Source organism: Bos mutus, chromosome 15, assembly GCF_027580195.1.
Source record: "Bos mutus isolate GX-2022 chromosome 15, NWIPB_WYAK_1.1, whole genome shotgun sequence".
In the NCBI taxonomy this organism is placed as follows: domain Eukaryota; kingdom Metazoa; phylum Chordata; class Mammalia; order Artiodactyla; family Bovidae; genus Bos; species Bos mutus.
Genome location: NC_091631.1, coordinates 57539732 through 57552994, shown reverse-complemented (window position 1 = coordinate 57552994; position 13263 = coordinate 57539732). Strand labels below are relative to the sequence as shown.

General features: G+C 40.0%; 1 protein-coding gene across 5 annotated transcripts in view; it reads left to right on the top strand.

Annotated features, from left to right (window-relative positions):
• Positions 1-13263, top strand: part of DIXDC1 (DIX domain containing 1) — an 80865-nt gene that overhangs the window by 62971 nt on the left and 4631 nt on the right. For all 5 annotated transcript variants that reach the window (XM_070384224.1, XM_070384226.1, XM_070384225.1 and 2 more), the window contains 2 exons: positions 11655-11760; positions 12879-12987. In XM_070384224.1, the coding sequence (XP_070240325.1) occupies positions 11655-11760; positions 12879-12987 (215 nt within the window). The remainder of the gene's footprint in view (positions 1-11654; positions 11761-12878; positions 12988-13263) is intronic.

The window sequence follows — 13263 nt, the reverse complement described above, 5'->3', positions numbered from 1 at the left end:
CTCTCAGCAGAGTATACCATGAGCAAGAATGTTAATGACCGTCCTTGCATTTTAGTTTTCGTGTTTTTGAAATGGAGATAATCTTGAAGGATTGTGAACATTAAGTGAAATATTATATATGGATAATCTGGTGTAGTGTGGCATATGAGAGATGCAAGTCTGTGCCCTTTCTTTCTCCTTTTCATGATGGCCAAATCTCCTGAAATCTTCTCTTTGAACCTACTTCCTGTCTTGCAATTTACTCTTAAGGGAAAACAACAACAACAATAATTATTTTAAAACTAATACAGTGGATTAGTGAGGGCTTCCCTGGTGGCTCAGTGGTAAAGAATCTGCCTGCATTGCAGGAGCTGCAGGAGACCAGGTTCAATTCCTGGTTCAGGAAGATCCCCTGGAGGAGGGCATGTCAACCCACTCCAGTATTCTTGCCTGGAGAATCCCATGGACAGAGGAGCCTGGCAGGCTACAGTCCACAGGGACATGACTGAAGCAACTTAGCAGGCATGCACATTAGATTAGTGGAATAAATTGAGATTTCAGATAAAACCCACACATCTATGATAATTTGACAAGCAAATAGTATCTCCCACAAATGGTGTCAGGACAACTGGATATCCATATGCAAAAGAACATATGCAAAAGAAGGACCTGTACTTCACATTATGTACAAAATTAATATAAAATGCATCATTGACCTAAATATAAGTATTAAAACTAAAACTCTCAGAATAAAACACAGGGGAAAATATTCATGACCTTGAATTCTTAGACATTAAAAGCATGAGCAATAAAAGAAAAAAATAGGAAAATGGACTTCATCAAAATTAAAAACTATTTGGATCAAAGAACGTTATCAAGAAAGTGAAGACAACCAGAATAAGAGAAAATATTTCAAAATTATTTATCTATTAAGGGCCTAGGATAAAAACTACATAAAGAACTCTTCTAACTTAGCAACAGAAGACCAAAAAAAAATCTGATATTAATAACAGATGGGCAAAGGACTTGAATAGACATTTCCCCGAAGAAGATGAATAAATGGCCAAGGTTTATGTGCGTGTGCTCAGTCTCTTCAGTGGCGTTTGACTCTTTGTGACCCCATGGACTGTAGTCCTCCAGGCTCCTGTGTCCATGGGATTTTCCAGGCAAGAATACTGGAGTGGGTTGCCATGCTGTCCTCCAGGGGATCTTCCCCACCCAGGGATCGAACCCATGTCTCCTGCGTCTCTTGCATTGCAGGTAGATTCTTTACTGCTGAGTCAGCAGGGAAGCCCCAAATGGCCAATACGCACATGCGAATATGCTTAACGTTGTTAGTTATTAGGAAAATGCAAACCAAAACCACAGTGAGCTACCACTTCATGCCTACTGATGATTCTGAAAAAATAAGTAAAAGTGTTGGTGAGGATGTAGAGAAGTTGAAACTTTTGTATGTTGCTGATAGGGATGTAAAATGGTAGAAAACAGTTTGCTGGCTCTTCGAAAAGTTAAACATAGAAGTACTCTATGACTTTGCAATTCCACTCCCAGGTGTATACCCAAAAGAATGAAAAGCAAGTGTTCAAAAAAGAAAAATGTGTACACACATGTTCATAGCAGAATTATTCACAATAGCTAAAAGGTGCAAACAGCCAAATGTCCATCAGTCGATAAAAGGGTAAACAATTTCTGCATATATGCATATAATGGAATGTTATTCAGCCACAAAGAAGAATGAATTACTGATACCTGCCTCAACATAAATGAATCTTGAAAATGTTAAGTGAAAGATGCCAAACAGAAAAGGGCAGAAATTGGAAGGATCCTTTTCTATGAAATATCCAGAATAGGCAAATCCATCGAGACAGAAAGTAGATTAGACAGATGTCAGGATTAGGAAGGGAGTTCAATGAGTATGAGGTTTCTTTTTCAGATAATGAGAATGTTCTGGAACTAGATAGTGGTGATGGTTACACATGGCTGTGAATGTAATAAGCACCACTGAATTGTACACTTTAAGTTGTTAAAATGGTGAGTTTTGTGTTACATGAATTATACCTCAGTTTTTTAAAAAGTGAATTATAATAAGCCTGCAAGGAGCTGTGCTAACAGAAAAGGTTGAATAGTCTAACATATTATAACTGTCTTAAATCCATCAGAGAGATGAAATCAGAGGGCAGCCAACCAGCCTGAAAGGTAAACAGTGCCTCCAAGCACAGATAGGATACCAGCACTGGCTCACTTATGGCAGAGCGCAGGAGAAAGATGGGGCCACTGTACAAAGATAGGAATTCAGCTAAGATTTTAATAAATTGTAAAGGCTGGGCAGAGACTAGGAACCCTGGGGGCCACAAATGCAAGAGGAGTTTGCACCTGCTTGCTGACGCTTCTGTTGACCTCCATTTGGGTGCTTATGGCAAAGACTGGTTGTGGGAACAGAGTGTAGAGAAATCTGTTTTGGGGATGGGGGCTCAGAGGAGGGACTGGCTGCCACTGCCAGAAAAGCATGAAGAACCATCTGGGCCTTGATCCCTTAAAGAACAAAAGTTTTAAACTGCTGAGGAAGGGCAGCAAGTCCTGTTTCCCCTTCATCCCCATCTCAGGCAAAGGTGAAGACCTACTTCAGCTAGGGGGGAAAAAGAAAGAAAAGAACTCTCAACCCCGCCGGGAGTGGCAGCAAACTGCCTTGAGCTCAGATCATTAGAGGTTGCCTTCCACTGGGGAAAGGGTAGGATCACTGAGAAAGCCCCACCTCAAGACTGAGGTTGGATCACAGACAGGCCTCCCTCAGCCCTCCCCGCAGGGTGAGCAAGTGCTGTGTAAGAAGGGCCAGCAGTCTGCCTCTGAGGGAGGGGCACACAAATCAAGTCTGCAGTTGAGGGTGGGGGCTTCCCTCCTGGTACAGTGGTTAAGACTTGGTGCTCCCAATGCAGGGGGCGCAGGTTCAATCCCTGGTCAGGGAACTAAGATCTCACATGCGGCGTGGTGTGACCAAACTAATAATGATAAAGTTGAGGGTATTAAGGGAAAACCCTGCGGGGTGCAGCTCCTTAACATAACCCTAGAGAAATGTGAAGGTGATGGTGCACTGAAAGTAACTTTAACAAAAATTCCAGTCTCAGCTCAACTCCTGATGTGACTGATTCCGCTGTTCCCACCAGTGGCCGGGAAGAACAAGCAATGTGCCCATTTCTAGACATAAACATTTTTTACCTTAGTCTCTACAGTCTTACACAGGAAATCTGACAGTCAATAAAAAAATTATGGGACATCCACAGGAACAAGAAAAATGCACGCCACTGTCAGAAGTCAATAAGGGTCTATTCAAGAGTTGACTCACACATGACTTAAGATATTGAAACCATCAGAAGAGGAGTTTTTAGGAACTGTGTTAATGGCTGAAGTAAAAATGTTTATATAATGCATGTACAGGTGAGGAATTTTAGCAGAGAGATGGAAATTATGAAAAGGAGTCAAATGGAATGCTAGAAATAAAAATAAATATTACAAAGATGAAGAGTGTCTTGAGTAGGTACATCAGAAGACTCAACAAACATAGCTAAGGAAAGAATCAGTGAACTTGAATAGGAGTTACCCAAACTGCACTACAAAAAGAAAAAGAGTAGGCGAGAGGAAAAACAACCTGGTAGCGATGGGGTAATATCCATATGGATGAAGATACATGTAACTAGAATCTCTGATCCAAAAGAGACAGAACAGGGCAGAAGAAGCATTTGAAGACATAAAGGCCAGTTATTTTCCAAAAATATATAAAGACATCACACCACAGATCCAAGAAGTTCTGAAAATTGCAAGAAGTATGAATAACAATGACAATAAAGGAGTCAAATTACTGAAAATCAAAGAAAAGAGAAAATCTTGAAGGTAACCAGAGATGGGGGAAAATATTACAAACAGAAAAACAAAAATGAGAATTACAGAATTCTTATCAGAACCTGCAGGTAGATAAGATAGTGGGGGAACATCTTTAAAGTACTGAAAGGAAAAAAAAAAACCTAGAATTCTGTAGCTGGAGTATATGTTTTTATACACAAAACCCAAGAGAATTCATTACAAACAGACTTTCACTGCAGGAAATGTTAAAGGAATTTCTGGAGAAGGCAATGGCATCCCACTCCAGTACTCCTGCCTGGAAAATCCCACGGGCGGAGGAGCCTGGAAGGCTACAGTCCATGGGGTCGCTGAGGGTCAGACATGACTGAGCGACTTCACTTTCACTTTTCACTTTCATGCATTGGAGAAGGAAATGGCAACCCACTCCAGTGTTCTTGCCTGGAGAATCCCAGGGACGGGGGAGCCTGGTGGGCTGCCGTCTGTGGGGTTGCACAGAGTTGGACACGACTGAAGCGACTTAGCAGCAGCAGCAGAATGAAGGAAAATATAAAAGACTTTTTACCCCTTATTTTTAATTACTCTGAAAGATAATAGGCTGTTTAAGCAAAAATAGTATTGATGTGTTACTGGTTTATTTCATATTTGAAAGTGAAATGTATGACAGTAATACAAAGATCAGGAAAGAGGAATTAGGACTCTACTGTTGTAACTTCTGTAGTTCTTACATGTGAAGCAGTATAATATCCTTTGAGAGCTGACTGACTAAAGATATATATATAAATCTAAGAACAACCACTAAATTTTTAAAGAATAAACAAGTTAATAGCAGATATAAGAAATTGTAAAAATAATCCAATACCAAAAAAAAAAAAAAGTAAAATATCTCACTGTTTAAAATATCATTTACATGTTGAAGTGATGTATCCAAACTGAGAACCTAAACATACTGGGTTTTGAAGTATGACACATATCTGCATGAGTGCTTAGTCGCTCAGTTGTGTCCAACTCTTTGTGATGCCATAGACTGTAGTCTGCCAGGCTCCTCTGTCTGTGGAATTCTCCAGGCAAAAATACTGGAGTGGGTAGCATTCCCTTCTCCAAGGAATCTTCTTAATTCAGGGATCGAAGCCACGTCTCCTGCACTGCAAGCAGATTCTTTACCATCTGAGCCACAAGAGAAGCCCCTATATGTATATACAGATATGCATGTACATGTATACACACATTCCAAAGGTGGGGAGAAAAAGACAAAGGAGAAAAGGAACAAAAAATATATGGAACAAATAGAAACAAGGGAGATGGTACATTTTAAAAAATAATCTGGTTTTTATGACATGGTTTTTTTTTTTTTTTACCACTTACAAAATTATTCTTTATCAGTATTATAGTAATTGGGAAACAGCCTTGTTTGATGGGATAAATATAGCTCAACCTTGTGAAGATGGTTCATTCTCCCCAAATGATCTGTAGCATCATGTTATTCCAATAAAAATCCTAACAGGGTTATCGTCCAATTAAATAAATTTGAAAAATATCCTAACAGGGGACTTCCCTGGCGGTCCAGTAGCGAGGACTCTGTGCCGGGGGCCTGAGTTTTGATCTTGGTCAGGGTGGATCTCACCTGATGCAACTGAGAATTTGCATGCTGCAAAAGGAGGAGGAGGAGAAGGGGACGACAGAGGATGAGCTGGTTGGATGGCCTCACTGACTCGATGGACGTGAATTTGAGTAAGCTCTGGGAGTTGGTGATGGACACAGAAGCCTGGTGTACTGCAGTCCATGGGGTCGCAAAGAGCTGGACACCCCTGAGTGACTGAACTGAACTGAGCAAAAGATCTCAAGTGCCACAACTGAGACCCAGAGCAGCCCAATAAATATGTTTTAAAGTCCCGTCAGACTTTTTGTAGATATAAACAAGCTGATGCTAAAGTTTACATGGATGAGATTAGAATAGTTTAAAAAAAAATTTGATAGGATTAGTGAATTAGAAGATAGAATGGTAGAAATAAATGAATCAGAGAGGATAAAAGAAAAACGAATTAAAAGAAATGAGGACAATCTCAGAGACCTCCAGGACAATATTAAACGCTACAACATTCGAATCATAGGGGTTCCAGAAGAAGAAGACAAAAAGAAAGACCATGAGAAAATACTTGAGGAGATAATAGTTGAAAACTTCCTTAAAATGGGGAAGGAAATAATCACCCAAGTCCAAGAAACCCAGAGAGTCCCAAACAGGATAAACCCAAGGAGAAACACCCCAAGACACATATTAATCAAATTAACAAAGATCAAACACAAAGAACAAATATTAAAAGCAGCAAGGAAAAAAAAAATAACACACAAGGGAATTCCCATAAGGATAACAGCTGATCTTTCAATAGAAACTCTTCAAGCCAGGAGGGAATGGCAAGACATACTTAAAATGATGAAAGAAAATAACCTACAGCCCAGATTATTGTACCCAGCAAGGATCTCATTCAAATATGAAGGAGAAATCAAAAGCTTTCCAGACAAGCAAAAGCTGAGAGAATTCTGCACCACCAAACCAGCTCTCCAACAAATACTAAAGGATATTCTCTAGACAGGAAACACAAAAATGGTGTATAAACTCGAACCCAAAACAATAAAGTAAATGGCAACGGGATCATACTTATCAGTAATTACCTTAAACGTAAATGGGTTGAATGCCCCAACCAAAAGACAAAGACTGGCTGAATGGATACAAAAACAAGACCCCTACATATGTTGTCTACAAGAGACCCACCTCAAAACAGGGGACACATACAGACTGAAAGTGAAGGGCTGGAAAAAGATTTTCCATGCAAATAGGGACCAAAAGAAAGCAGGAGTCACAATACTCATATCAGATAAATTAGACTTTAAAACAAAGGCTGTGAAAAGAGACAAAGAAGGTCACTACATAATGATCAAAGGATCAATCCAAGAAGAAGATATAACAATTATAAATATATATGCACCCAACATGGGAGCACCGCAGTATGTAAGACAAATACTAACAAGTATGAAAGGAGAAATTAACAATAACACAATAATAGTGGGAGACTTTAATACCCCACTCACACCTATGGATAGATCAACTAAACAGAAAATTAACAAGGAAACACAAACTTTAAACGGTACAATAGACCAGTTAGACCTAATTGATAGCTATAGGACATTTCATTCCCCCAAAAAAAAAAGACTGCTCACTATGGCAATTATTGAAGCTGACTTAGGGTGACATAGAGGCATATTTCCCTTTACCCTTCTGAGTTCTTAGCTGAGGATCTCTGTAAGAAATGACAGAATAGCAGGACAAAATCAAACAGAAGTTTATTAACATAAAAAAATAAATAAAATAAAATAAAAAGGAAGCAAATTCTAACACAGATTACAACATAGACAGACCTTGAAAATAGCTAAATGGAATAAGCCCAGTCACAAAAGAACAAATACTGTGTGATTCCACTTGCATGAGCTATCTCGAATAAGCAAATTCATAGAGTCAGAACAGTGGTTTTGTTTTATGTGTTTTATGTGTTCTGTCCTTACTATGGATCTTGTTCATGAGAGGACTTTTATTAACTCTAAAAAATGTGACAAACTAGAATAAATGTGACAGATTTATTGCCACAACCATGTAGGAATACAGTCTCTGGAACCAGGCATAACCGTGGGACTTCTAGCCTAGGTGGTGCTAAGGATAAGGATACAGAGCCCTGGGGTAGCCCAGGGTGGTGGTCAGGAGGTAGTCTCCTAGCTGGGTTCTTCTGATGGCAGACATCAAAAAAAAAGAAGAAAAAATAAAAAAATAAAAGCAAGTTGCAGAACTAAAAAAAAAAAAAAAAATTTCAAGGTATAAAATCCCGACCTGTGGCCCATAGTGAATAGAAAAAGAAAAAAAAAGTTGAGAAAAATAAACAAAGGAGGTGGCGGGCCACACTACCTGATTTCAAAACTAGCTATGAAGTTGGAGTAATCAACACAGTGCATATAAGTGCATAGACAGACACAGAGATCACTAGAACAGAATAGAAAGTTCAGAAACAGACTCACTGAATTTGACCAGTTGATTATTAATAACAGTGCAAAATCTATTTGATGGCTCAAGGGTAGGCTTTTCAACAAATCGTCCTGGAACAATTAAAGACCCATATCAAAAAAAGATCATTGACCCACACTTCATGCCACATATAAAAAATTGACTCCAAATGAACCATACATGTCAGTATAAAAGCTAAAATTGATTTGTGATGCCTTTTAAAATCATGTATGTTATTTACACATACATATACACAACACTGTGTTTCTGGGTCATTTGTTCTCTGAGGTTTTCAAGATTTTTAAAAATTACTTTTATGTATTTATGTATAGTTTCACTGCGCCGCGCAGCATAGAAGATGGTTCCCCAAACAGGGATCACACCCGGACCTCCGCAGTGAAAGCACCAAATCCTAACCAGGCCACCCGAGAACTCCCTCTGTGGTTTTCGTATATAACTTCTATAGTAATGTCACCCTGAAACAACAGTGATCATTTTATCAATATGATTTAAAGTGGAGTAAGACTATTTCTCTCTCATTATGCTTTTTCTTTTTTACTCAAAGAGTCTGTGCAGTCCAACTCGGCCTTCTTCACTAGTCACCCGAAAGTCCTCTCATTAATGTCATCAGTGACCTATTTACCACGCCTGTCTTTATCTACCAGGCTTCTGTGTGACATCTGACGTACTCTTACCCTCCAGTTCACCCAAAGTGTGTGTATAACATTTTATTGGTCAGCTTGGACTGCCATAACAGAACACCACAGACTGAGTGACTTAACAGCAGTTTGTTTTCTCATAGTTCTGGAGGCTGGAAGTCCCAAGATGAGGATGCCAGTGTGGTCAGGTTTGCTGAGGGAGGGTGTTCTTCCTGGCTTGCAGACAGTCAGCTTCTGCTGCGTCTTCATATGGTAGAGAGAGAGCTCTGGTGTTTCTTCCTCTTTGTATGGGGGCACCAGTTCTTTGGGATGAGAAGTGGTGCACTCTTATAACCTCATTTAACTTTAATCCCTCCTTTAAGGCCTATCTGCAGTATATTCTTGCCTGGAGAATCCCACAGACAGAGGAGCCTGGTGGGCTACAGTCCATGGGGCTGCAAAGAGTCGGACACAACTGAGCGACTAACACTTTGACTTTTCACTATTTTTGCATCTCTAGTTCTTGATACATAATAGGCACCCAGTAAACATTTTAAATGGATGACACTTCTGTTCCCCTGTCTTAGGTAACTACCATGAATCTATTTCCTAGATCATAAATTTTGGTTATTTTTCACTTTCTCTTTTATCCTTGACATTCAACTATATCCAAAGTACTAAGACTTTTATCTTCTAAAGTTCTCTCAAATTCATCCCTTCTCTAGCTCCAGGGCTATATCTTACCCTTCCTCACCTTTCAGATTATTTTAATTGCCTCTCAATGGGATCACCATTTCCAGAATTTCTCCCATCCAACCCTTTATTTTGCTGCTAGATTGACCTTTCTAAAATGCCAGTCTGGTCATATCAATTCCTTTTAATATCTCCCTAGAGCTTAAGACTAATATCTAAATGTCTGAGCCTGGCAGAGTCCTTTGTGATTTGGGCCGTGCCTACCTTATTATCCTCATTTTCCATTACTTCCCAAGGTATTATGCTCAAGCCTTACTAGTCAACTTCCAGTTTTATAGATACGTGATCCTTTTTCATGCCTTTATAAGTATCCGTCATTCTTGGAATGCCTTTTCCAAATTCTACATATGATCATTTTTTTAGGTGCTTTGTTTAACAATTCTCAAATTGTTTAAACAATTTAACTAAGGGAAGTTTCTGACCTCTTCCAGGTAGAATTAACTACTCCACCTTTGGTCTTCCTTTGCAGTTTGTACAAATCTGATTTTAATGTATTAAGTATTTGTTAGGTGATTCCCAGGTGGCTCAGTGGTAAAGAATCTGCCTGCCAAGCCGGAGACGCATGTTCAGTCCCTGGGTCTGAAAGATCCCTTGGAGAAGGAAATAGCAACCCACTCCAGTATTCTTGCCTGGGAAATCCTATGGACAGAGGAGCCTGGTGGGCTATAGTCCATGGGATTGCAGAGTTGGACACGACTTAGCAACTAAATAACAACAACAATTATTTGTTATCACACCTGTCATCTGTACTGGACTATAAACTCTTTGAGATCAGAGGTCACATATAATTAAATTTATATTCTCAAAATCTAGTACATGGTAAGTGCTCAATAATTGTTTGTTGAATGAGTGAATGAAAAGATCAATCATAAAATTTAATGATAAAAGTGAATGTTTTATTTAAAACACTGCTGTGTGCCAGGCCCTTGGTGCTGGAGTCAAAGGAGCATCGTGGCATGCAGGTTTCAATAAATGGCATTCTTTGAAAAAAATTCTGAAAACTAACTGATTACTGTGCAGAGAGAGAATGTTCCCTTGTTTTTCTTCTCTGTGTTATTCATCTCTCCTACTTCCTTATTTTAAACCTCTTCCTAGGAATTCCCTGGTGGTTAATTCCATGGTGGTTAATAACCACAAGTGTGGTTAAGACTCCACACTTTCAACACCAAGGGTCTGGTTTTGATCCCTAGTCAGGGAATTAAGATTCCCACAAAATGTGAGGTGCAGCCAAAAAAAAAAAAAACAAAAGCCTTAAAAACCCCAAACAAAAAAACCCTTCCTGGGGACTTCCATGGTGGTCCAATGGTTAAGAATCTGCCTTGCAGTGCAGGAGACTGGGGTTCGATCCCTGGTTGGAGAACTAAGATTCCATATTCCCCCAGGGCAACTAAGCTCACCATAACTAAGACTCAGTGTAGCCAAATAACAAATATTTAAAAAAATGAAAACTCTTCCTAGAACTATTCTCTGGTTGTTGCCAGTTTGATTGGGATCAATGGCCTAGAATAAGTTAAGAAAACCTGTGTATCTGGAATTGCAGGAGATGTTTTTAATAAAAGTTTGTTTTTGGTCCTGATGATAAAACTTTTTAACTGGTCTCTTCTGTTCTCTTAAATTCATAATCATAAGTAATTCACTGAGCATCAGTGAACCAAGTCAGGAATAACAGTTTTTAAAGTGCTCAAAATAGCTTCTGCTGAGAGCTATGGATTACAGCCTAGCATTCCAGGGCTATTTATTGCTTTTTCCATCAGTACCTATTCAAAGAAGAGAGACAAAGTATGGATCAAGAAATCTGAGTTAAAAACTGTGGGGACTGAGACTATGCTGGTGGTCCTGTGGTTAAGAATCCACCTGCCAACGCAGAAGACACTGGTTCGATCTCTGGCCCTGGAAGGTTCCACGTGCCTCACGGCAACTAAACAGTTATGGTGCACAGGCTTAGTTGCCCCATGGCATGTGGGATCTTCCCAGACTAGGGATTGAACCTGTGTCCCCTGCATTCACAGGTGGATTCTTATCCACTGTGCTACCAGGGAAGTCCCCTACCTGAAGTCTTGCCTGGCTTCTCTGACCTCTTTTGACTCTTGGCAGCAGTGCCTGTCAGAACAGTTGCTGTTCCCCTGCTAGAATCACCTGGAACAGGTGAAAAGGGATGGTCCTTGTGATAGCATCCATGTCCGAAGCACCTCCTGTCTTAGTGGCCCCAGCGGTGACTTCCTATGGGTCACACCCTATGGACAAGGTGTTTGGCAAGGGTTTCAAAATTGTGCTATGACCTCAGGCAGCTTCATTCTCCTGGGACATTTTGAATAACTGGAAATCATATGGGTTACTGGAAGCAAACTGAATGTTCTGACCACAAGGTGTCTCTCTGATTGCAGAGTTGCCTCACTCACAGAGTTCTCCAACTGTCAGCAGCGCCTGCACGAAAGTGCTCTATTTTACTGACCGGTCACTTACACCCTTCATGGTTAATATACCAAAGAGGTGAGATTCTGAATCATTATTTCTTTAAAAAGGACAGGAAGGCAGAATCATTAGTTATTGCCCACCTAACCAGCTGCAAGGTGTAGCAGAGTAGTGAGAAGGGCACAGGAAATAGAGATTCGAGTTCCAGCTTCACCACTAACCTTCAGTATTACAAGGGACATGTCAGGATCTGCTATAGACACAATAATGCTTCCAGTCCTGATATACAAAGATGCTCCAAGTCAGGAATAACAGTTTTTAAAGTGCTCAAGATAGCTTCTGCTGAGAGCTATGGATTACAGCCTAGCATTCCAGGGCTATTTATTGCTTATTGACCTTTGTTGCTATTGGATGACTACAACTAATCTAAAGAGAATTCATGTTAAAAACCTTCAAACTTTTCAGTTAATATACTCCTTTCTAAGGTAGATGGCTTTGTAATAAAGATTTTTAATCTTTGGAACCAACTGCTGAGGAGAGGTGTTAAGATTTACCGTTCCTAAAGGGTCTGGGTTAGAGGGGAGCTTTCTGAAGTAAAGTGGTATAGTTTGAATTCTCCCAGCCTGGAGAAATGGAATTGCTGCAAAGAAGGAAATCAAGAGAACTTAGACATATTGATAGTTTAACAAATTAGATTGCAGACACTTTGTGTCTTATTTCCAGAGTGAAACAGAAAAAAAAAAAAAAAAAGTGATTTGGCTTCTGTCAAAGCAGTAAATCTATTTTAAATCCTCAGATTGTCCCATTTGTAATGCTATTTACATTCCCTAATGGGGCTTCCCTGGTGGCTCAGATGGTAAAGAATTCACCTGCATTGCAGGAGACCCAGCTTTTATCCCTGGGTCGGGAAGATCCCCTGAAGAAGGGAATGGCTACCCATTCCAGTATTCTTGCCTGCAGAATTCTGCAGAGTCGGACACAACTGAGCGACTAACACACTTTACATTCCGTAACCGTGACTAACTCCCTAACTTCTGCTAATAGAATCATTTGAGTTACCAAGGCCAGTGACCTAACAAGGCCATGCTGTTTCTCCCAGCAGAGACTTTGACAGGGGCCTGGGTTTAAAACTAGCATCTTATCTTTTCAGCCCACTGATAAACAGTCTATTTTAGTGTTCTCTCCTCTTGTTGCAGGCTGGGGGAGGTGACACTGAAGGATTTTAAAGCGGCTATTGACCGGGAAGGAAATCATCGGTATCACTTCAAAGCACTGGATCCTGAGTTTGGCACTGTCAAGGAAGAGGTACAGAACCCACGGGGAGTCTGAGTGGTATTGCTGGTTGTTCTTGAACTCTACAGATTCCTACTTAAGATCTAGTACCCAGAAATACCAGAATTCCCTAACCAGGGCAGTGGAGTTTCCCAGTGCCTCAAGCCAGTTGACTACTTTAGACCAAGAAGTTTCAGGGAATGGCCCAAGAAGTTGATAGCTTCATTAGTTCATGGACTTAATCACTCTGATGAAACTTAGAATTTTTATTTTAAAAAGGAAAAAGTTTTGGGGACTTCCCTGGCAGCC